The sequence below is a fragment of the Miniopterus natalensis genome, chromosome 18, assembly GCF_054644295.1.
Source record: "Miniopterus natalensis isolate mMinNat1 chromosome 18, mMinNat1.hap1, whole genome shotgun sequence".
NCBI classification, from domain to species: domain Eukaryota; kingdom Metazoa; phylum Chordata; class Mammalia; order Chiroptera; family Miniopteridae; genus Miniopterus; species Miniopterus natalensis.
This window is the reverse complement of record NC_142098.1, coordinates 10,838,376-10,862,660: the sequence shown is the minus strand read 5'-3', so window position 1 is coordinate 10,862,660 and position 24,285 is coordinate 10,838,376. Positions and strand designations below refer to the sequence as shown.

The 24,285-nt window shown below is 55.1% G+C and overlaps 2 protein-coding genes across 2 annotated transcripts; both read left to right on the top strand.

The window, feature by feature from the left end:
• Window positions 1–1,045: 1,045 nt before the first annotated feature.
• On the top strand, window positions 1,046–8,588 carry KIRREL2 (kirre like nephrin family adhesion molecule 2). Its single transcript, XM_087827557.1, has 15 exons — window positions 1,046–1,094; window positions 1,331–1,480; window positions 2,267–2,416; window positions 2,580–2,740; window positions 3,125–3,275; window positions 3,520–3,625; window positions 3,755–3,903; window positions 4,199–4,326; window positions 4,417–4,549; window positions 4,869–4,969; window positions 5,130–5,349; window positions 5,803–5,907; window positions 6,283–6,383; window positions 6,698–6,754; window positions 8,036–8,588. Exons 1-15 carry the CDS (start codon window positions 1,046–1,048, stop codon window positions 8,369–8,371), a joined length of 2,097 nt encoding a protein of 698 aa, XP_087683683.1. The 3' UTR covers window positions 8,372–8,588.
• A 1,750-nt stretch (window positions 8,589–10,338) lies between these two features.
• APLP1 (amyloid beta precursor like protein 1) lies at window positions 10,339–19,358 on the top strand. The gene is made up of 16 exons (XM_087826866.1): window positions 10,339–10,485; window positions 11,316–11,459; window positions 12,314–12,446; window positions 12,653–12,765; window positions 12,989–13,122; window positions 13,229–13,410; window positions 14,057–14,187; window positions 14,564–14,638; window positions 15,517–15,675; window positions 15,761–15,889; window positions 16,722–16,821; window positions 17,610–17,717; window positions 18,177–18,247; window positions 18,482–18,544; window positions 18,675–18,815; window positions 18,929–19,358. Exons 1-16 carry the CDS (start codon window positions 10,339–10,341, stop codon window positions 19,025–19,027), a joined length of 1,929 nt encoding a protein of 642 aa, XP_087682992.1. The 3' UTR covers window positions 19,028–19,358.
• Window positions 19,359–24,285: the final 4,927 nt, after the last annotated feature.

The window sequence follows — 24,285 nt, the reverse complement described above, 5'->3', positions numbered from 1 at the left end:
CCCACGGTCGCCCCTCAGCATGCTGGGGGTCCCGCCCACCTGCCCCAGCAGCTGCGCAGCGCACCCGCCCGCTTGCAGCGTGGGAACGCCCCAGCTGGGACGCATGCAGCCGTCAGGACAAGCTGCGAGGTTCCCAGCCTCCCTGCCAGCCCCAGCCCGGGCACCGCCGCCTCCCAGCTGTCGCCCGGCAACCACAGCCGAGTGGGGGCGAGGGGCTGAGCCCGGACGGCGGGGTCTTGGGAAAGGAGGGGCCGGGGCCCTGGGTTCCTGGATCTTAGGACGTGCTACGGTTTGCGAGGCTAACTAGACAGGCAGGGGGATATTTTGAGGAGGGGTTTTGAGGCGGGGAGAGCAGAACCATCCTCTTCTCGGGGGTGCTAGCTGCCCCCAGCCACCCCGGAGCCCTCTTCCTGACCCGCAGGCTCAGAGCCGCCCAGGGCCCCGCCTCCCCAGGGCGCGGAAACTAGCGAGGCCCCAGGGATTCCCATTTATAGCTCGGTTTCCACTCAGCGCGGTCCCTCCAGGACCTGGGCTGAGCAAGTTTCTTCCACTCCCTCCCCTCCTTCCCCCTCACCCCCGTGTCCCCGCAACCCCGGCAGGGTGCAGGTGTCCAACCCAGCCGAGACCCCCTCCTTCGATCCAGGTGTTCGGGCTCCCAGATCCCAGTTGGGCTGGGGCGCCGGCCCGAGAGGAGAGCCCCGCCCGCTTGTCCCCATTCACTGGCGCTGCGGCCGCGGGAGTTTCTCAATGGAAAGCGGGCGGGTCCCCCAGGGGGCGGGGCGCGGGCGAATGCGACCCGACCCTGCGGGGACCTCTCGGAGACGCAGCGCGCGGAATTCGCCGGCGGTTCAGAGCGTCGGAGCCAGCGGCTGAGCAGACTTGGGAAACTCCAGGCAGGGACAGGGGCTCCTCTATTCTGGGGTGAAGAGTTGGGCGCAAAGAGGGCTCCAGGCCAGCGTGGTGGGAGGTGTGCTGTCGAGGAAGCAGTTGGCAGGGAAGCCAGAGCGACCGCAGTCTGCCGGATCTTGGGGCACACACCCCCAGGATGCTGGCCCCTGCTCTCCTCCTCTTACTGTGCCTCGGAGGGCGCGCAGGTACCGCGAAGGGCGAGGGAGGCGGTAACTATGGGGGAGGGTGGTTTGCCAGCTCCCGGTTTTCTGGGCTGATCGGGGCTGAGGGCTCGCACTCCTGGCTCTGAGGGAGCAGGAGTCTGGGAGCCTGGGCTTCTGGGTCTGAGGGAAGAGGGGCTTGGGGACTGAACTCCTGGGTCCTGAGCGAGGGCGCTCTTGAATGCGCTAAGCTCAGCTCTGCTCTCCCTCCATTCTCCTAGGCCCATCACCCCACTTCCTGCAACAGCCGAAGGACCTGGTGGTACTGCTAGGGCATGAGGCCCGGCTGCCCTGTGCCCTGGGCACGTACTCGGGGCTGGTTCAGTGGACTAAGGATGGGCTGGCTCTGGGGGTTGAAAGGGACCTGCCAGGTGAGGCTGTTCTCAGTACTCAGGGAGGGGCTGGCCTCAGCTCCTGGGTGGTGGGCTTCGGCTGTAACTGAAGCATCTATTTTGACGTTTGCGAGTCTGGGAAATGAATGGGCTCAGGTAAACAAGTGGGGGTCCTAAAAGGTTGGTGCTGTTAAACATCTTCCATTGATTTTTAGAGAGAGTGGGAGGGACGGAGGGGGGAGAAAGAGAGAGAGAGAGATCGATGTGAAAGAGACACAGCATTGGTTGCCTCCCGCGCCAGCCCCTACCTGAGCAGTGGGTCAAACCTGCAACCCAGGTGCGCTTGCCCTTGACCTTGGACCTTTCAGCACGCAGCCGGATACTCTAACCACTGAGCCACGCTGGCCAGGGCTATCCTGAATTTTTAGTTTATGCTTTGGGGGTGACCCATAAGTTTTGAGGTTTTAATTTTTATTGTAAAATATGACATAAATGCAGAAAACCGCATGAAACATAAATGGGAGATTTGACAAATATCTGTAAAGTAGGCACCCACGAAACCACTACTGGGGTCCAGAAGCCTTTCTTATTGCTTTCCCCTCTCATAGCTCCCTCCCTCTTTACCCCAGAGGTAGCATCTAGTCTCACCTTTATGGCAATTGCTTTCTGGCTTTTTTTTTTTTTTTTCTTTCTGAATTTGTCACCACCAAGTTTGAAGTGACTCTGGATCAGGAGAGCGTTAGTGTCTCCCTGGCCCATCACCCACTTTTGGGATGGGGCCAGGAACTCAGAACTCTGGTGTGACTGCCTCTTTCTTGATTTCAGGGTGGCCCAGGTACTGGCTGTCAGGGAATGCAGCCAGTGGCCAGCACGACCTCCACATTAGACCTGTGGAACTAGAAGATCAAGCATCTTATGAGTGTCAGGCTACACAGGCGGGCCTCCGCTCTCGACCAGCCCAGTTGCACGTGCTGGGTGAGTGTCCAGCCTGTTCATCTTCCCAGGGGTGCCCAGAGGGACAGCCAGTCCTAGCTGGGAGTATCAGAGTCCAGGGAGCACAGAGGGGTGGTCATTTAGAGCTGGGAAGATCAGGGTCTCTGGGCCCAGGATCCAGCTCTGACCCCAGATCCACCCACAGTGCCCCCAGAAGCCCCTCAGGTGCTTGGTGGCCCCTCTGTGTCTCTGGTTGCTGGGGTTCCTGCAAATCTGACCTGTCGGAGCCGTGGGGATGCCCGGCCCACCCCTGAGCTGCTGTGGTTTCGAGATGGGGTCCAGCTGGATGGGGCCACCTTCTACCAGGTCAGATGCAAGCCCCTTTGCCAGCCCTTGCTCGTTCAGGGAAATGTGGGGATTCACTCAGACCACAGGCTCATCCAGAGAAGATAAGGACATGGGAGGGCAGGGACTCAAGGGTTGGGACCTTTGGGGTGTAATTAAGGGTGAGGACTCTAGGTCCATACTACCTGGCTCAGTCACTCGTTAGCTGACTGATCTTGAGTAAAGAACTTAGCCTCTTCGGTCCCTCGGTTTTCTTTTCTGTACAACGAGGGTAATAGCAGCGTGCCCCTCATAGGGTAATGGTGAGGATTAAATACAGCAATACTTCAGTGCCTGGAAGAGAGCCTGACACACAGAGCATATAGTAGGGGGAGATGAATCATTATTATTATTCATAACCCCCAGACCCTGCTGAAGAAAGGGGCCACTGAGTCAGTGGAGAGCATCTTATCCTTGACCCCTTCCAGCCATGATGATGGAGCCACTTTAGTCTGCCGGGCCCGGAGCCAGGCCCTGCCTGCAGGAAAGGACACAGCTGTCACACTGACCCTGCAGTGTAAGTGCAGTTGGACAGGGGCCTGGGACCTGGACTCCAGGGTGTGAGGGAGGAGGGGGCTGTGGACCTGTGGCTCCTGAGGGATTACAAAGCTGGAGGCCTGCCTGAGTCCTAGCTCACAGGGAAGAGGGAACTGGAGATCCACAGTCCTGGGGTGGAGGGGCTGTGAATCAGCCTCCTAGGTCATCAATGGAGGCACTCCAGGTCCCCCAGACCACCGCTGATTATTGGCCCACCTTCACAGACTCCCCAGTGGTGACTCTGTCTGCAGAACCACAGACTGTGCAGGAGGGAGAGAAGGTCACTTTCCTATGCCAGGCCAGGGCCCAGCCTCCTGTCACGGGTTACCGGTGAGGACCACGATCACCTCTCCCAAGCTCGAAGCACAGAAGCGCTGGCTTGGGAAGGGCTGGGGCTGGGACATAAGTAGGTGTGCCTGGGGAGCTGAGGCGACACTTACAGCCCCACCACCTCCGCAGGTGGGCAAAGGGGGGCTCCCCAGTGCTGGGGGCCCGAGGGCCAATGTTGGAGGTGGTGGCCGACGCCTCTTTCCTAACTGCGCCAGTGTCCTGCGAAGTCAGCAACGCCGTGGGTAGCGCCAACCGCAGCACCGCGTTGGATGTACAGTGTGAGCCGGGGCGGCGGTGGGTGTGGGCAGTGGGACCTGCTGGCAAGGGCGGCCGCGCGGGGATTGAGTGGGGCGCGGCCACGACGGGCTGGGGGGGGGGGGGGGCCGGGCATAGGATGTAGGCGGAGTTTGGCTGTGCTGGGTCGACGCCAAAGTGGAGCAGGGGCGGGGCGAGGGCGGGGCCAGGGGGTGTGAGCATAGTTGCGGACTCGGGGGTACCTGGGCCCTTGAGGGCGCCTTTTCTGGGTCAGAATTTACAGCTCTCCCCGGTCACTGGACCCTGCCCTTCCTCTAGTCGGGCCGATTCTGCAGGCAAAGCCGGAGCCCATGTCTGTAGATCTGGGGGAAGACGCTTCCTTCAGCTGTGCCTGGCGCGGGAACCCGCTCCCCCGGGTAACCTGGACGCGCCGCGGAGGCGCGCAGGTAACGCTGCCTCTGGGGCTCGCGCTGGTGGGGGGCAGTGGACGGAGCTTCCTCCCCAGGCTCTGCCCCTGACGCCCCTTCCTGCCCCAGGTGCTAGGCTACGGGCCCACGCTGCGCCTCCCGTCGGTGGCGCCCGAGGATGCGGGCGACTACGTGTGCAGGGCCGAGCCGGGGCTCCCCGGCCGAGGGGGCGGCGCCGCAGAGGCCAGGTTGACTGTGAACGGTGAGAAACCGGCGCTTCCTAGACGGCGGCTCAGGTCCTGGGGCAGGGATGCGCGGCGGGGGGGGGGGGGGGGGGGGGGCGGACGTCCGAGGGAGTGGGCGTGGCCTTGAGAGTGGAAGCTTCGTGGAGGCGGGGCCGGGGGACGCTAGCGGGACCTAGTGAAGGCGAGCCCGGAGCCTCCCGGGGGGTTCCAGTTTTTGAGGGGCGTGGCCTAGTTGGTTGGGGTTAGTGAGGAGCGCCTGGCCCGGCCTCATTGATAACGGGCTTTGGTTGGGAGAGCGGGGCCTCTCCTCTCATTGAACCGCAATCTCCAAACCAGCTCCCCCCGTAGTGACCGCCCTGCACTCCGCGCCCGCCTTCCTGAGGGGCCCCGCCCGCCTCCAGTGTCTAGTCTTCGCCTCCCCGGCCCCAGAAACCGTGGTAAGGAAATGCCCCTGCTCCCGTGACCCATCCAGCCGTGATCCCGGACTTCCCAGCAGGACTCCCCAAACTGCGTGACTATCTCTGACTTGCCCGACAGCTTGCCCGCCTCCTCCCTCCCTCCCCAGTCTCCTCCGACCTCCTTCTTTTGTGCCCCAAGGTCTGGTCCTGGGATGAAGGCTTCCTGGAGAAGGGGTCGCGGGGTCGGTTCCTGGTGGAGACGTTCCCAGCCCCGGAGGGCCGAGATGGACAGGGTCCAGGCCTGATCTCTGTGCTACACATTTCGGGAACCCAGGAGTCTGACTTTAGCCGGGGCTTCAACTGCAGTGCCCGTAACCGGTTGGGTGAGGGAGGTACCTGGGTCAGCCTGGGCCGTAGAGGTGAGACCTGGAGCCTGCAGATCCCCAAATCTGAGGCCCCCAACCCCCAAAAGGCCACAACCCACAAACCGAGAACCTCCAAATGCAGAGACCCCTAAACCTTGGGAACCTCAAAACTATAAGTACCTTGAATCTTGAGACCCCCCCAAAAATAAATTCCCTCAAATACAGAACCCTAAACTGAGACACCCCTCACATTCCGGTGCCCCAAAGATGGGAATCTTCAAAGTAAAATTTCCTCAAGTTCTAAGACTCCCTAAAGCCAGGCAGTTTACCCGTGGAACCCCAATTTCATGAGCCCTTAAGCCCAGGGTACTACATACCTTGGGTATCCCCAAACCTGGTGACTTTTTGAACCCAGAGATCCCAACCCAAGCCCCAAGCCCCCCATTCCCCAGTTCCTCCTCAGCTGTCCACTCAGCTTCCTCAGACCATCCTCTCTTGTCCCTGCAGACTTGCTGCCTACTGTGCGGATTGTGGCTGGAGTGGCCTCCTCGGCCATGACTCTCCTCATGATCATCACTGGGGTGGCCCTCTGCTGCTGGTGCCAAGGCAAGGGTCAGTACCGGGGCCCTACCCCAATGCTCCCCCCCACAAGCACACACTCGCCCTGCTCACTGACAGGCCTGGCCTCGGACCTAGCCCCAGTGCTGCCTCTCCAGGCCCTGGTGGGACTTGGCTCAGCTTAGGCCCTGGTTCCTCCCTGAAGCCCTAACTCCACTTCCTCAAGGTCACACTCCTTGCCCTCCCAAACCAGGGCTCTCATTGGTTCCTAGCCTCCTAACCACACACATAGACACACACACGCGCACACACACACACACACACACCATCCTCTCTCTTCCTGCTCATTGGTCTTCACAAACTGTGACCCTGCTACATCGCTTACCTCTGCACCCTTCCCCCCACCCCACCCACTGCCCTTGGCCTCAGCCTCTTTCTCCAAGCAAAAGAACCTGGTGCGAATTCCAGGCAGCAATGGTTCCAGTTTGCGGGGTCCCGAGGAAGAGGAGACAGGCAGCAGTGAGGACCAGGTAGGAAGCCAGGGTCCCCAGACCTAATTGTACCTCTAGACCCAAATAGTAGCCTAATCCCAACAGGGCCCCTAGACTCGAACTGGGCCCTAGTCCCAACATTGACCCCAGACCCAAATGTCCCCCAAATCCAAATATGCCCTGAGCAAATTATTCCCTAGATCCAATATGTCCCCAGGGCCCTTTGTTTTCCTGCGTCTTTACCCCAGCTCCCTTCTGCCTGGCCTCCACTGTTCAGTTGAGGGCACTTGGGATCAAGCACTGGGGCAGAAGGATCCTCTGACCACCCCCTCTCACTAATCACCCTACTCCAGGGCCCCATCATGCACAGTGACCTGGTTCTGGATGAGGAGGGGGCTCTGGAGACCAAGGTGAGTGTTGGAAGGGGAAGGGCTGCCTTCTCTGTGTCTCCGACTCTTTCCCTGCTTCTGTCCCCTCCTTTTTTACTCTGTTGCCCAAAGAGCAGGGACCCAGCCCCCTTTCCTCTTTGTCCTGCCACCTGGGCTGTCTCACCCATCCTTACACCCTCAGTTTGCGTATCTGCTGGCTCTGCCCACATGTATGTCCTATCCTTGGACTCCATGTTGAGCCCCAGATCAGGGTTCAGTCTGCCTGTGCTTTCCCCAGCACACTCATGTTTCAGGCCTCCTGGATACCGCACCCTGCTTGCCTCCCCTAGGCCTCTCTCACTTAGCAGGTTCCACACCGGCCTTACATCTCCCCAGACTAGCCCCACCTTTAGGGTCTTTTCTCTCTCTCCTCTGTACCTAGGACGTGCTATTCTGCTCTTCTCTTGGCCTAAAACACTCCTGCCTTCCTTCCCATACCTACCTAATGCTCTCCTTCAATTCCTCTAGTCTCAGCTCAAACACTTCTTGTTCTAGAAAGCCCATGCTTCCCAGCTCACAGCTCTCATCATTCTGTCCATGTTTCGCCTGTCACAGCCAGGACCACTCTGAGCTGGGCTTCTCCAGCAGAGCCTGATCACTGTGCTGAAGGCCTCCCCATCACAGCCCCGGTTGTCTTGCCTGTGCTTCCCCATAAAGTCCCATCATCACAATCCCAGCCACTCTGCCTGTACTTCCTCCACTACAGTGCTGGCCCCTCTGGGCTCTGTTTGGTGATCTGTCATTCCCCTTTGGCCTGGAATTGAAGGAGAGCATTAGGTAGGTATGGGAAGGAAGGCAGGAGTGTTTTAGGCCAAGAGAAGAGCAGAGTAGCATGTCCTAGGTACAGAGGAGAGAGAGAAAAGACCCTAAAGGTGGGGCTAGTCTGGTGAGGTCTATGCAGCAGCAGCACAAGGCATGACACAAAATCAAAGCCATGGGGCTGTTGGGCAGATGTATGAATAAATATCTTGGCCTCAATCTCTCTCTCTCTTTCTCCCTCTGCACCTCCTTCCACACCACCACCCCTCAGCAGGCCTATATCCTTCTGTCTCTTTTTCTGCCCATCTCCTTCTGTTCCTTTGTCTTTTGTCACTGTTGTGTTCTGTTTTTTCTTACTTTGTCATCCTTCCAGTCTATATGTCTATCTCTCTCTGTCTCTGCCTGCTCCTGTTCTGTCTTTTTTCTCTCACTAGGTCTGGCTTGATCTCCATCTGTGGTCCTCCCCCCCCCCACCTTACATACAAATCCCATTTGTCTCCTCAGGACCCAACCAACGGTTACTACAAGGTCCGAGGAGTCAGTGTGAGCCTGAGCCTTGGCAATACCCCCGGAGAAAGCCTCTTCCTACCACCCCCCTCCCCCCTTGGACCTCTGGGAACCTCTCCTTTCTATGACTTCAACTCACACCTGGGCATGCCTCCCCCCTGCAAACTGTATAGAGCCCAGGCAGGTTATCTCACCACACCCCATTCTCGAGCTTTTACCAGCTACATCAAGCCCACATCCTTTGGGCCCCCAGATCTGGCCCCCAGGGACCCCCCCTTCCCTTATGCTGCCTTCCCCACACCCAGCCACTCTCGTCTCCAAACTCATGTGTAGCATCTGTCCAACTGAAAAGTGCTGGGATCTTCAACTTGTCATAATGGATTGATTGTCCTGATTTCTAAAGAACTAGAACAAGTTAGCGACCTTACTCCTCCAAAACTAAACATTGAGGGGAGGGACAGAGCATTACTATTGCCTGGGTTATTGATGAACAGTTTGCTCAGCCAAAAGAGATGCCCCAAGTGGGAGCAAAATGGCCACTATGTCCACCTATTCCCCTGTATAAAAGAGACTCAAGATGCCAAATGGTCCCTTTACAGAGGAATAGAGACAGGGGGTGACGGGAGTTAGAGGCAGATATAGAAGTTGTTTCCAGACACTGAAGGAAGATATTTCAAGATGACCACTTGCATTGAGAAGAAAGGTAACATAGGGCAGATAAAGATGGAGGCCAGGCCAGGCCCTGTCCGGCTCTCCCTGAGGCGCCCTTTGCTTGGCCAACGGAAGTGAAGCCGAGATGGCAGTTCACTCCTTGGGAACCCAAGAGAGCCACCATCTTCATTACTTCCACCTTCCTTAAAGGTCCTGGTAGAACTGGGTCCAAGGAGTGAGGACAGGGTGAGATCTGTCACTGGAGAAGGTGGGTGTGGACTCTGGGGGTGAGAAGATATATGTTTAATTTTAAAAATTAAAATTGTCTTCAGGATTCTCTTGGCATTATTACCCTCCATCAATGAAGGTATCCATCCAGGCTGCCCCAAGGCCCTTCCTCTATCTACCCTAGGCTATGAAGTGAGTGTAGGAGCAAAACCAAGCCCCTTGCTACCTGTTTAGTGCTCCAGGCTCTTTAATATACATCTACACAAACATACATGCTCACACATGACAGGGCTCCTCCACTGGGCTTGGGGAAGACAGAATTCTACACGGTCGTTGGAGGAGACAAAGCAGTAAGCCCTGGAGGGGAGGCTGGGAGGGAGAGGCTAGAGGTGAGGAAATAGAAATTCCCTGGTCCTTAGAGCAAAGACGAGGATCCAGACCCTTGTCCTGAAGGGCTGGGTACCTGAATTGGGCCATTTTGTAAAGGGAGCCTGAGCCCTGGCCAGTGTGGCGCAGTGGTTAGAGCGTCAGCCCACAGGCTGAAGAGTCCCAGGTTCGATCCTAGCCAAGGGCACATACCTCAGTGCAGGCTGGATCCTGGAGGCCCAGTCGGGGCATGTGTGGGAGGCAACCAATCAGTGCGTCTCTCTCACATGGATGTTTCTCCCCCCTCCCCTTCCACTCTCTACGAAAAGCAATGGAGAAAATTTGTCCTCGGGTAAGGGTTAGAAAGGGGGGGGGGGGGGGGAGGCTGGGAACTTCCTGTCATGGACCTTCGAGCTAGGAATTAAAGTTCCAGACACCTGAGGCCCTTGAGAAGCAGAGAAGAAGGCTGGGACTCGTGGGCCTTAGGGGGGAAAAGCTGGGGGCTTGGCCTCTGGTCCTCCTAGGAAAGGGGCCTGGGTCCCAGACTCCTGGATCGGAGGGAGAACTGGGTCGCAACTGCTGTGCTCTTGATTGGGGACATTTAAGAGGCCTGTGTACCCTGGCAACTCAAGAGAAGAAATGCTGTTGGGGGTAGGGGGCGGGGCGGGTGTTGTCTCCAATGCTGACAATCCCTGGAAGAGGAGGGAGCCGACCTGTGAGTGTCTGGGTCCGAGGAAGGACACGAAACCCCAACCCCGGGCCCGTGACCCAGACCCCGGCTAGGCCCGAGCAGGGTGGGCACCTGGCGCCTTAGGGGGCGGGGGCTTGACGCAGGCCCCGCGCGGCGTTCGGGAGGCGCTGGGCGCGCGGAGCGGGCCCGCTATTGTCCTGCCGCGAAGGCGGGGCCGGCGTGGGGCGGGGCTGGCGGCGCCGGCGCAGCCGGGGGGCGGCGGGAGGAGGAGGCAGAGGCTGTGGCGCCGGGAGCTCCTGTCACCGCTGGGGCCGGGTCGGGCTGGGCGGGAGCGCAGGGGACGTGAGGGCGCGGGAGCCCAGACATGGGGCACATCAGCCCCGCCGCTCGCGGTCTGGGCCGCCGCCGGGCCCCGCCGCCGCTGCCGCTGTCGCTGCCACTATTGCTGCTGCTTCTGCGCGCGCAGCTCGCCGTCGGGAGCCTGGCCGGTGGGAGCCCCGGCGCGGCCGAGGTGAGGCCCGGCCGGGTCCTGGGGGATGGGGGAAGGGGCGGGACCCGGCCTCTGGACCCCGGCGCGGAACGTGCGGCCTTTCCAGCCAGGTGGCCGGCCCCCAGGCGCCCCTAACGGCACTAGGCATTCACAGACCCAGGAGTCCAGGCCCCAGCTCCCCATCATGTGTCGTCCCAGCCACCTCCCGCCCCCAGCATAGGAACTGGCTTTTCCAGAGCTTCTGGTCCCAGAAATCCAGCCTCCTCAGACCCTCTCGACCTAAGTGACTCAGTCCCAGCCCCTCCCCACCTGGACCTAGGACCCAGTAAGACACTTAGCTCCAGGAATCTGGGTCCCTTTCCATCCTCTGGACCCATATGAGGGCCCCGCAGCCTCCCAGCACCCAGGAGTTTAGGCCTCCAGCCACCGCCCCCCGACCCAGGAGGTAGCTCTCCGGCCCTCAAAGGCTTGGCGTGCAGGCCTGCAGGGCCTGAAGCAGGCCTCGTCTGTCATCTTTGCACCCAAGAATGGGAGCCCGAGCTAGGGATGGAGGGAGGAGGGGCCAGAGCGCCTGGGTTCCGACCTCCTCCCCCGCGATTCGGGTTTAACCCCTTCCACGCTGGCGCGGCTGCGCTGGGGTGGGCGTGGAGCTCGTCCTGCCCACAACAAGGCCTGGAGAATCCTGGGGGACCCGAGTCGCCATAGCAACAGGAGGGCTAGGGCGCCCCGCCCAGTAGGAGCTGTATCCGGGGAAACCGTACCTCTCCCCAGGCGGGTGCTCGGTACTTGGTAGAGGGGGCTGGTTCTGGGGCCTCCCGGGCCCTCACTGACCCCTTCGCCCACACCCCCAGGCCCGGGGGTCGGCTCAGGTGGCTGGACTATGCGGGCTTCTAACCCTTCATCGGGACCTGCGCACGGGCCGCTGGGAACCAGACGCTCAGCGCTCGCAGCGCTGCCTCCGGGACCCGCAGCGCGTGCTGGAGTACTGCAGACAGGTGGGCGTGCCCCGCGCGGCGCCCAGGCCCGGCCGCGCCGGCCGCGGCGCGGGGAAGCCGGGTGCTCGGCAGGCGGGGAGACCGGGACCTAAGAAGGCTGGGACGCCAGGGGCGTGGCCAGAGGCGAAGCTAGGACAGGGCGGGCGGGACCTGTTTCTGACAAAAGGTCACAAAACAAAACAAAAAAGAACCAAAAAAAAAGAGAGAGAGAGAGAGAAAAGAAAGAGAGAAACTAGGTCAGGAAAGAGCTGTGCAAAGACCGGCTAAGGAAGGTATCCGCGCCTTCAAGTGGTGGCTCCCCAAAAAGTAGGCGTGTAGGGGGCGTGGCCAAAGGAGCAGGCAGCCAATGACAAAAAGACGGTAGGAAACGGTAGGGAAAGGGGCGGAGCCCAGTGCGCGAGTGGAGGGCTAGGAGGCGTGGCTGTGGAAAGGGAGCTCTAATACTGAGAGGGGCGACACTTACTGGCCAAACGGGGAAAGAGGCGGGACTTAAAGGTTGGTAGGACCTACAGAGAGATGAACCTGATTGGAGAAGGGGGCAAGGTGACCAGAAGAGAAGTGGGCTTAGAAGAACTGAGAGTATGGGTTTATGGAAAGGCCCCAGGAGGGGCCTAAGGGTAGTGGGCGGAGGTGGGGGTGGAGGCGGGGGTGGGGGCGTGGTAAGGGAGAGTTACTAGGAGTCGTGGCCGATGGACCTATGGGACTTAGAGATCTAAGACCGGTTCTATGGAGAAGCAGGGCCTAAGGAGGAGAGTGCCTTATGAACACTGGAGCCTTGAAAAGGGACATGGCCAGAAGAGAAGCCCGGCTGGTAGGAGCGGAACAGTGGATTGATCGCCCCACCTGCCCCCCAGATGTACCCCGAGCTGCAGATTGCACGTGTGGAACAGGCGACTCAGGCCATCCCCATGGAGCGCTGGTGCGAGGGTGCCCAGGGTGGCCGCTGTGCCCACCCTCACCACCAAGTTGTGCCTTTCCGATGCCTGCGTGAGTCACAGGCTGGGGGAGGGAAATGGAGGTGGGGGTCTCTGGGGGTGAGATTCTGGGCCCTGGTTTCGAGGCTCACATTAGGGAAGCTCGATGCATGGGTCCTGAGTGGAGCAGAGAAGCCTCTGAGGATAAAAGACCTGGATTCTGAAGAGGGTGAGACTAGTGGCTATGGGATGGTCTCACTCTGGTGCCCCCATTCCCAGCGGGTGAATTCGTGAGTGAGGCCCTGCTGGTGCCGGAAGGCTGCCGGTTCTTGCACCAGGAGCGCATGGACCAGTGTGAGAGTTCAACTCGGAGGCATCAGGAAGCACAGGAGGTCAGAATCCTGGCCCATCTATCCTCACCCCCAGAACCCAGGACTCCAGTCCCCAAACACCCCCGTCCTGCAGAACCCAAGAGTCTGGGCCTCAGCCCCCTCTTCCCACCGGGACAGATCCAGGAATCCAGGCTCCCAGCCTCCTAGACTCAGGCATCCAGGCCCCTCCCCTTTACCTTCTCCTATCCCACAGTCCTGGCATCTGGACCCACTCTTCCTACAGGCCTGCAGCTCCCAGGGCCTCATCCTGCATGGCTCGGGCATGCTTTTGCCCTGTGGCATGGATCGGTTCCGAGGTGTGGAGTATGTGTGCTGCCCCCCTCCAGTGACCCCCGACCCATCTGGGACAGAAATTGGGTGAGTGGGAGGGGATCTTCCATGCCCATCCCAAGGCTTCTGAGGAAGTGGAAGCCTGGGGGCCTGGACCTGGGTTTTTATTGCTTTGTGTCTTCTGCTCCCTCAGTGACCCCTCCACCCGGTCCTGGCCCCTGGGGGGCAGAGTAGAGGGAGATGAGGAAGAGAAAGAGGAGGAGTTCTTCCTCCAGCCAGTAGATGATTACTTTGTGGAGCCCATGAAGGCCGAAGAGGAAGAAGAGGCAGGAGTCCCACCTTCAAGCCCCCACCCCCCTGCAGGGGCCAGCAAAGGTGAGATCATTTCTGAATCCCTAGTCTCCTCCACCCTAGAGGGAGGATGATTTGTGGAGTCTTGGTGGAGGAACATCTTTGGGAGGGAGACCTATGGGGGAGATGTCTGATTGGAGGGAGCGGAAGAAATGAGAGCAGTTTGGGATAAAGTACAGGTGGAAGGCCTGGCCTATGAAGAGTGAAAAGGGTGGTTGGGGGTACCTGGAAGTGGAGGAGCCATTTGGTAGGTCCTAAGGATTATTTTGGGTTTCAGGGGTGGGGACCCTTTTTTCTGCAAGGGCCATTTGGATATTTATAACATCATTTGTGGGCCATACAAAATTATCAACTTAAAAATTAGCTATGAAACAAGCTCCTATTTAATGAATTTCAAGTCCCGCCTGCAGTTGCCTCATCTGGGCTGGACCAAATGATTTCACAGGCTGGACATTCCCCACCCCTGGGTTAGAGGATGGTATAATAGATTCCTAAGCTTTGCAAGAACAGGCCTAGTCCAGAACTATATTTTCCATGATGCTAGGCAGCAGCGATGGCTAAAGTGGACACATGGTGGTTTCCAGTGCACTCTAGGAAATGTAGTTCTCCAGGTAGGAAAGGTTTCCTGGAGATGGGCTTCAGGCTGACCCCCTGATTCCTGGCGTTGCAGTGACTCCCACTCCAAGGCCCACAGATGGTGTGGATGTGTACTTTGGCATGCCTGGAGAAATCAGTGAGCACGAGGGTTTCCTGCGGGCCAAGATGGACCTGGAGGAGCGAAGGATGCGCCAGATTAACGAGGTGATGATAGTAGGGGTCCCAGGATCACCCACAATGTAGAGCTCCCTAAATATAAGAAAACTCCTCAGGGACAAGTTGGGACTACCTCCAAAAGCTCTCCAAATCCCCTATCAATCTCTAGCCCTCAGTGCCACCCCTAAAATGACCAGGGATCCGTAACCCATAGACTCGCATTGAAATACCACCAGATTCTAAGGAAACTCAGGTGCATGGTTCTCTTCCACCTTAAATTTCTTCTGAGTCCTCTCTTGGGAACCCAAGAACCAGTGGGACTTAAGGGATCTATCTGGAGCCTCCAAAGTCTTGAAGAAGGATTGGGGAACTCACTGGGTGGAGCAGGGTGGATTTTAGAATCCTGAAGTTCCCTTGCCCCCAGGTGATGCGTGAATGGGCCATGGCGGACAACCAGTCCAAGAATCTGCCTAAAGCTGACAGACAGGCCCTGAACGAGGTAGGACAGCCTCCAGCAGATCTACTCACTCATGCCTGTCCACTACCTGGGGCACATCCAGCCTCAGCCTTGCTCAGGCCTCATCCCAGCCTCCAGTTCTACCCCTTCTTACTTATATCAGCCTCCCTTGGCCCCACCCCTCTGTTTAGCTCCACCCCTCCTGGCCTAAATCAGATCTGACCTTGCTCTCCTCAGATTGGCCATGTTTTGCCCTGTCTTAACTTCATTCTTACCCCAGGACTGGCTCTGGGGTCCTCTCCCAAGCCGGGCCTCCTGCAGATACAGCCAGGTCCTTCCCAGCCTCTTTGATGCATTCCTGTCCCTGTTAGGCCACGCCCCTGGCTTTGGTCCTGCCCCTCTAATCTCACTTTTACTCAATCCCTCCTCAGTAGGCCCAGCCTCATGTTTCTCCATCCCACGTCTTCACATCTTTCAGCTTCACCTTGGTACAGCCCTACCCCCTGTAGTCCCCACTCAGGTTAGCCCCATTCCCTGACTTTTGCTCCCCCCACCCCCATCCCCGCCCCCGCCTTAGTCTCATTTAGGCACAATCTGTCTCCAGTTTACCCTGCCCAGACCTAGAGCTCTCTCTTTATTACAATACTTGCTCCCTTTTACCTTAACACAGGCCAACTCTGTTTCTAGATTGTCCCTACCCAGTACAGCTTGGCTCCCAGTAGGCCTAGTCCTACCCTGTATCCCCACTCCTTCCAGTAAAGTATCCTGCAATGTAGTCCCACCCCCAGGTTGACTTTGCCCAGACCTAGATCCACTGCACCCACCCTGCTTGGCCCTATAGCCCTGCCTTTCCAGAAGACCACTGACCTAGGCTTTCACCCATCTTCACCTCTCCTGATCTTGTGCCCACTCCTTGATAGCACTTCCAGTCCATTCTGCAGACCCTGGAGGAACAGGTGTCTGGCGAGCGACAGCGCCTGGTGGAGACCCATGCCACCCGAGTCATCGCCCTTATCAACGACCAGCGCCGGGCTGCCTTGGAAGGTTTCCTGGCAGCACTGCAGGGAGATCCACCTCAGGTATGGGGGCCGTGGGGGCAGAGGGCAGAGGGCAGAGGATGAGATGGGCTGGGGCGGGCCTAGGCAGCCTCCATCCCTTCCACAGCCAGAGCGTGTCCTGCTGGCCCTGCGGCGCTACCTGCGTGCAGAGCAGAAGGAGCAAAGGCACACACTGCGACACTACCAGCACGTGGCTGCCATGGAGCCCGAGAAGGCCCAGCAGATGAGCTTCCAGGTGCTCAGACTCTTCCAGCTCTCAAATACCCTGCTACCCCTCAGACCCCATACCTCAGACACTTTTCTTCTCCCTCAGGCCCTCTTTCTGTCTCTTGGACAGTCTTCCTCTCTCCGAAATCCCTCTTTTGTGCCTTGGGACCCTTTCCAGTCCCTTGGGTCCCTTATTCCTAACCCTGGAACACTGCCCTTCCTTCTGTCCCTTGAGTTTCTTCTTCCTTTCTCAGAACCCCCCTCCTGTGCCTTGGACCCTGTTCCTGTCCTCGATTCCTCTTTCTCCCTGACCCTACTTGTTTGCCCTGGAACCCCTGTTCTGTGCCTTCAGATCCTAATTCCTCTTTTCTTGGATGTTCTCTTCCTGCTCTTGAGTGCCAAGTCTTGCCCTTGAACCTCATCATTTCTGTATGATACTCCAGTCCTGCTTCCTTTTCTGGAACCCCCTCAAACCTCACTTTCTATTCCTCAGATCCTGCTTTCTGCCCCTCCAACCCACTTGCCTCCATTTCCTATCCCCTGTACCATGCTCCTGGCACCCTGTACGTACCGTGTGTCTATGCAACTACTCCTCTCCCTTCTGCCTTACTTCCTTTCCCAAGCCCCTCACTTCCTGCCTTCTGTACCTTTCCCTTTTCTTTGTATTCTGCTTTTCCTCCTTCGATTTCCTTCCTCCTGTGGCCCAGTTCCTGGCCGTTGTACCCTGCTTCCTGTCCACTGAATGTGCTGCTTTTTCCTTGAACCCCGCTGCCCTTCCCATACCCTCCTTCCCCCGACCTCAGTTTCCCCATCTCTAGCCTACATTGCCCAGCTCATCCTTCATAATCACTCCCCCACAGGTGCAGACACACCTGCAAGTAATCGAGGAAAGAATGAACCAGAGCCTGGCGCTGCTCGACCAGAACCCGCGCCTGGCTCAGGAGCTGCGGCCCCAGATCCGTGAGTATATGTGACCCTTGCTTCCTAATCCAGATCTCGAAGGGCAGATCCTGACCCCGTCTTTGACATCCCCCCCCACACACACTTTAGTTATCTATTCGTCTGTCACAAACAGCAGAACTTAAATCAGCCATCTTCTTTGCTCATAATTCTGCCATCTAGTCTGGGTTCTGCTGGGTGCTTCTTCTGCTGGTCTTTTCAGTAGTCAAGCTACATGCCATCCATTCATCATGTAGCTACATTCAGCTAGCAGATCTGCTAGGGGCTGGGACTTTGGGGCCTCTCAACCTCTCCATGTAGGCTCAAGGCCTCTCTTCTCCAGAAAGACCCTTCATATCTTCTCTCCACAGGGTGCCTAGACTTCCCACATGGTGGTCCAGGCTCCCCAAACATGAAAGTGGAAGCTTCCCAGTCTTCTTAAGACAGGGGCCCATGTTCTATTGGTTAAAGCAAGTCACAATCCCAGTCCAGATCCAAGGGGAGGAGCCTATACAGTGGCATGAATACCGGAAAGTGTGACTTGTCACAGTCCCCAGATCTCTTGTGACTTCCTGTGCATGTCCCACACCTAACCCCCATTCTCCTGCTCTTTAAGGCCATTGCAACTTCAGCCTCTATCTTCCCTGCCAGGGTTGCCTCCAGTCAGCTCCCCTCTTTCCCGGATCACACGGCAACCCCCAATCACTTCACTGCTAAGGTGCCATCCATTCATACAGTGTTTTTTGGGGGAGTTTTTGTGGAGTCCCTATGCTCACAGCCTCAACCACCTTTCTGCATGTTCCCCTCAGAGGAACTCCTTCGCTCTGAACACCTGAGTCCCAATGACTTGGAAGTCCCTGTCCCTGGGAGCAGCAGCGAGGACAAGGGTGGGCTGCAGCCTCTGGATTCCAAGGATGGTGAGATAACCCACATATAACCTCAGACTTTGGGAGACAAGCCCTCAACCTAATTTATAATCTCCCAAAGTCTGGGGGTGCCTCAGCTACCACAGTGAGTGGGAGAGATTGGAGAGCAATGTCTAAGGTTGTGGAGGCCTCTGTAGGATCCTTGACCCTCCTGCTTTGGACCCTGGGAGGGTGTTTCTCCACCCTTTCTCCAATGAAGCCCTCCTCTCCTCACTGTTCCCCCTCCTCTGGCTGCCAGCAGATACCCCCATGGCCCCTCCAAAAGCTATCTCACAGAGTAGACCCCAGCCACCAAATCCTACTGAGTCTCCAAGCTCAAAATGGAAAAGGGTCCATATATTGGGAACCCCAAACCTCCTGGGGTGGAGTCTGGTGCCCCTCTGACCCCGTCCCCAGGCAGGGGCAGTACCACTCTGGACTCTCAGGAATGAGCTAGGACTTGGGGGGTAGGGTCCACAGAACAAGATGCTGTACCCCCTGGGAAAGAGAAGCTGTCCCTCCTGGAACAGTATGAGCGGAAGGTAAGCTAGTCAGCCCTGTGGGCTCCTGAGGGAGGCCTGGGGATGGGGCCTGGACTCAGAGGTCTGAAGGAGGAGGGTGCCAGGGGTTTGGATTCCTTGACTAAGGGAAGAGGTAACTGAGGACATGGTCCTCAGGATTCTAGGGAAGTAGAGGGCTAGGAGATGCCCTCTCTGGCACAAGGGGAGGAGAGGGGGGCCCACATGCCTGGATCCCTGACACTTCTGCTCCCCCAGGTGAATGTGTCTGTTCCAAGGGGTTTTCCTTCCCACTCGTCGGAGATTCAGAGAGATGAGCTGGTAAGAGGAGAAATATTTTGGGTATCTAGGGGGAAAGGTCAGAGGTCAGTGGCTAAGCTGTGACTTCCAAAGCCACACTGGGTCCTGGTGAGCCTGGAGATGACCCCTGGCCCATCTCCTCTCCCCGCAGGCACCAGCTGGGACAGGAGTGTCGCGAGAGGCTGTGTCCGGTTTGCTGATTATAGCAGGTGGGGGCTCCCTGATCGTCCTCTCCATGCTGCTCTTGCGCAGGAAGGAGCCCTATGGGGCTATCAGCCACGGCGTGGTGGAGGTGAGACACAAAGACGTGGTTCGGGGACGAGTTCCAGAGCTTGGGCATGGAGGGGCTATAAGATCTGTGGTCAGGTCGCTACACCCCACTCTCCCTCCCTTGCCCTGTTGCAGGTGGACCCCATGCTGACCCTGGAGGAGCAGCAGCTGCGTGAGCTGCAGCGTCATGGCTATGAGAACCCCACTTACCGCTTCCTGGAGGAACGACCCTGACCTCTCCTCCTTCACCCCTTTGATTGAACCCAGACCCTTCCTCTTCCTGGAACCCCAGAACCCCAACTCCCAGACTGGATAAAGGGTCTCAAAAAAGTTAATTTCATACCCTCATGAGGGGGCTGGAAATTCTCATTTCCAATTCTCTTTCCAGTTCCAAATACTATCCCTAAGAAATCCCAGGTATTCCCAGCTGCCTCCTTGCTTTGGGACCACCTCACCTTAATTTATTTTGTAAGTTAATTTATTGTTCTTTAAGTGACCACCAGCTTGGTCCCTGGAATTCACCTTCCCACGTGTTGCCCACTAACATCCCAATAAAGTTCTCTTCCCCATCAGGCCATCCTGCATCTCTGTGGGGGAACCAATGAGTAATCACAGCTCTGAACGCTGTTGTGAATCCCTACTCAGGGATCTTTAAATCTGGGAAAGGCGGGGGGTGGGGGGTGGGAGAGGATGGAGGGGGGGAGGACCCAGAGTCCTAGGATAGGACTTTGTGCCCACCCAAGAGCTTTCCTTGGCGCTGAGTGGGCCAGTACTTCTAGACCTCTCTGCTGGGTCCTGGGTGAACTCAGGAGGCTGGGTTCTGGCAAGTTTTCCTGCCTCCTACCCTCTCTCATACACAATCACTCACACCACCTCCACCTGCACCCCACAAGCCTGATGAGGGCCTGAGAATCTTGAACCACTCTTTCCATTTCCAAGTCTTCATGTCTTCTTGGGGAGATGATAGGAATTCTCCTGGGCTGTGGGAATTTCAGTCATGTCCCAGAGAGGGTTATGTGGTGTCTGCAAGTGCCTACTTTGCGAAATGTTATAGTCATCCCTCTACATATGTTGTTACCTGTCGCAAGAGGGTTGCTATGAGCATTAAAAGGGTTAATTGTGGAGACATTAGAACTATGCCTGCCACTTGCAAGTATTTGTTGAATAAATTTTAAAACGGTATGGCAACAAACACTCATATGGCACTCGCCCTGTGCCAGGCATTGCTCTAAGGACTTTATATGCATTGGCACGCTTCATAATTACCTATACCCATGAAGCAGGTACTATGACAATCCTCATCTATAGAGAAGGAAATAGAGGCAAGAAGTTACGTCACTTTTCTAAGGTCACCATCTAAGAAAGGTTGGAGCTAGGAATCCAATCCCATCAACCTGGCTTTAGCACCCATACTCTTGGCCATTTTGCTACCCCACTGGGTTCGGTATGGTATTCAGGTGGTGCGCTGTAAAATTCCACTTGATACCACTCACCTCCTAGACGTTGTAGATTTGCATTTTACCACAACTTACCAGCAGGTGGCAGTAATGTGCCATGTTCTAATGTCAGCATCACGCTTTTCTGACGGATGGCTTAGGGAAGGAACACCTATTTCTAATTATCCCAAAGGACCTATGAGCTCATAATATACACATATAAATACCAGTCCTGTATATTAAATATAAACCTGGTGGGTATTGGAAGGAAGACGCCTACACGATGCAAGTTGGATACAGTTCCACAGCTTCATTAGAGAACCAGTTTGCAGTATTGTTCTGATGCTGGTTATTCCTTCAGTTATACTTCGACAACTCTAGCAGAAGCCTGTGACTAGCACCACAAGCAGCGGGAAAAGCTGCCTTTGTGGTTGGACAGCAAGGATGAGCAATGGGCAAACAGCAGGTAAGGAGCTCTAATTAGGTGGGATAGGAAATGAAAGGCCATTTTGCTCAATATGCTCAGTGCCCGATTCCTTAGTTGTGTTTACATTTTAATAGCAATTCTTAGAATAATTAATTTAAAAATATTTTATTGTAATTCCATCAGGAAAAATAATTTTGCTATTGCTCATTTGATGTTCTTGTTCCTCTAAGCCACTCGTATTTTCCCATTGAAATAATTTGATAAGTTCTGTTTTTAATAACACAAAATTTCTTAGACATTTTATCATGTTAGTGGTGTGTGTGTTCATACATGTTGGGATATGCATCTTATATGTCAACAGAATCTAAGGTGCCATCAGCGATAGGAAATACCATTATTTTATGTACCACAAAGGGAAAAATGTAAAATTTAAACTATGCCACATGACTGATTGTAAGATGAATTCCAATTAAGTTCTTAGAATCAATGAAATACAACATATTCTTAGGAATTCATGGGTCAGCTGCCACTATATGAGTACTCAGAAGAGCACTTGTATGCTGGTGCAGGGCAGCTGATGTAGGAAACTTACGCTGGCAGCCCCTGATCCCACCTCCTAGTATCCATGCCCTTGTGTAGTGCCTCTGTCCCCATTAATTCTGGGCTTGGCCATGTGACACGTTGACCAATAGGATGTCAGCATGCTTGATGCAAGCAAGGGCTTGTTCTCTTGGAACACTCCCTTTTGGGACTGTTCCAAGCCACATGAGTGACCAAAGCAAGATAATGGGACTGCCCAGGTGAGCTCAGCCCAGACTGCAGAATCATGCATGATAAGTGGTGGTTATTTTAAGCATCAAGTTTGGGGTGGAGACACTGGTACATGTGGGCTGGGTTTGTTGTCCATGAGAGGCTCTAAGCAGTGGGAGGCTACGGTGGGTCAAAGGCTTTCTGGGGAGTGACATTAGCAGCCTGGTGGTGTGAGGGGGTCTCTAAGTCTCTCCCCTTGAAGTTACAAGTTGGACAACTATAATTCTATAAAGAATCCCCTGCCGAACACACAAACATGCCTGAGGGATTCATGCATTGAGACATCTGAAGGGAGGCACATGGGAGTGAACAGGAGAGACAGGACGAAGGAAGGACAGAGGCAGGAGCTGCAGACACAGTCTGGCACTGGCTGCAGCCAGCAGGTGTGATAGCAGTGAAGGCTTGGGGCACAGCCCTCACTGAGAAAACTGAAGGGGCAGAGAGCAATCAGGCCTGGGTGGCCGGCACACATTGAGGCTGGGCCCAAGGTCAGGGGCAGAGAAGTGGTGCAAAGGGTGGCAGGGTTCCACAACCTGCCATCACTGGACAAAGGAAGCTGCAGATGTGGGAAGCCACCCATCCTCCTATGGGTTTGTCGCAGTAAAATTCTCACTCAGCAGATTGTGAAAAGACAAAGAAAACTTTCCACAGTAAGTGGTCTGTACTATTGTGGCAAAACCCACTGAAAAAATCAGAGCTGCAGACACTTGAACCGCTTCCCCCGCCTACCCCTCCCCTACTCATCGCAAGGAGCCTGGTGGAAACAGCTGGGTCCTTCAGACAGAGTAGCTCTGCCAGAGGCTTCTGACTACAGGGAGGCTGGGAGATCCATAGAGGGCCACATCCCGCCACAGAGTGGTGCCCTGAGACCTAGGTGATGGGGTTGTGAAGGAGATGCTCACCTCCTTGGAAAATATGAACGTTTTCCATGGCAGAGGTGACACCACCCCACAGATATCTCAGAAGCCCCACTGGTGCAGGTAAGAGCAAATAAAAACTTGTGCTTCAGCACCACCTACTGGAAAACAAAAGAAACTTCTATTTATTAACCTCCTAAATAGTTGAGTGAAATACTTAAATAAATTTCTTTTTTTGATGGTTATTTTCTTACATAAAAGAAATCTGGAAGTTGGCAGGCCAGAGCTCCTATGGTATCTCAATCTCCTTTTTTAAAACTTTTTTTTTCAATTACAGTTGACATACAATATTATATTAGTTTCAGGTGTACACCCCAGTGGTTAGACACTATATAACTTACTAAGTGATCATCCTGATAGATCTCGTACCCATCTGACACCACACATAGTCATTACAATATGATTGACTATATTCCCTATGCTGTACTTTACATCCCCGTGACTATTCTGTAACTACCAATTTGTACTTTCTCTCTTTTTTTTAATCCTCACCCAAGGATGTTTTCCACTGACTTCTAGAAAGAGTAGAAGGGAAGGAGGAGGGGGAAAGAGAGAGAGAGAGAGAGAGAGAGAGAGAAACATCGATGTGAGAGAGACACATCGATTGGCTGCCTCCCGCACGCCCCCCCCCCCCCCCCCCCACACACACACACACACCTGGACGGGGAACTTGCAACCGAGGTATGTGCCCTTGACTGGGAATCAAAGCCTTGACCCTTCGGTGCACAGGGCGACGCTCTAATGCCTGAGCCAAACCGGCCAGGACCAATTTGTACTTCTTAATCACTTCACCTTTTTTACCGATTTCCCCAACCCCCTCCCACCTGGCAACCATCAAAACGTTCTCTGTATCCTTGAGTCTGTTTCTGTCCTGCTTGTTCATTTATTTTGTTTTTTAGATTCAATTGTTGATAGATATGTTTTTATTGCCATTTTGTTGTTCATATATATATTTTTTTAATCCTCACCTGAGGATATGTTTTTATTGAGCTTACAGAGAGAGGAAGGGAGAGAGAGAGAGAAACATCAGTGTGAGAAACATTGATCGGTTGCCTCCCATACGCATCCCAACTGGGAATCGAACCTGCAGCCTACATATGTGCCTAGCTGTACGGGACAACACTCCAACCAACTGAGCCACCTGGCCAGGACTATTGTTCATATTTCTTATCTTTTTTTCTTCTTCTTAAAGGAGACCCTTTAACATTTTATGTAACACTGGTTTGGTGGTGATGAACTCCACTAGCTTTTTCTTGTCTGGGAATCTTTTTATATGTCCTTCAATTCTAAATGAGAGCTTTGCTAGGTCGAGTAATCTTGGTTGTTGGTCCTTGCTTCTCATCATTTTGAATATATTGTGCCAAACCCTTCTGGCATGAAATGTTACTCTTTAGAAATCAGCTGACAGTCTTATGGGAACTCCCTTGTTGGTAACTGTCTTTCTCTTGCTGCTTTTAAGATTCTCTCTTTGTCTTTAACCTTTGCCATTTTACTTATGGTGTGTCTTGCTGTGGGCGTCTTTGGGTTCATCTTGATTGGGACTCTGTGCTTCCTGGACTTGTAGTTTCTTCACCAGGTTAGGGAAGTTTTCCATCATTATTATTTTACATAGGTTTTCAATCCTTTGTTCTTTCTCTTCTTCTTCTGAAATGGTGTGAATGTTGGTATGCTTGAAGTTGTCCCAGAGGCTCCTTACATTACCCTCATTTTTTGGATTTTTTTTTTTTCTGTTCTGATTGGGTATAAAAGGGAATAATTTGTGACAACAAAAACATAAAAGGAGGGAGACTAAACTTTGCACAGGTAAATGGAAATAAGATGCAATCGGAATAAAAAGGACTACTGTACATAAACCTAAAATCTAGAACTGAGACACATAACATAAAAAAAGAGGAAACGGAA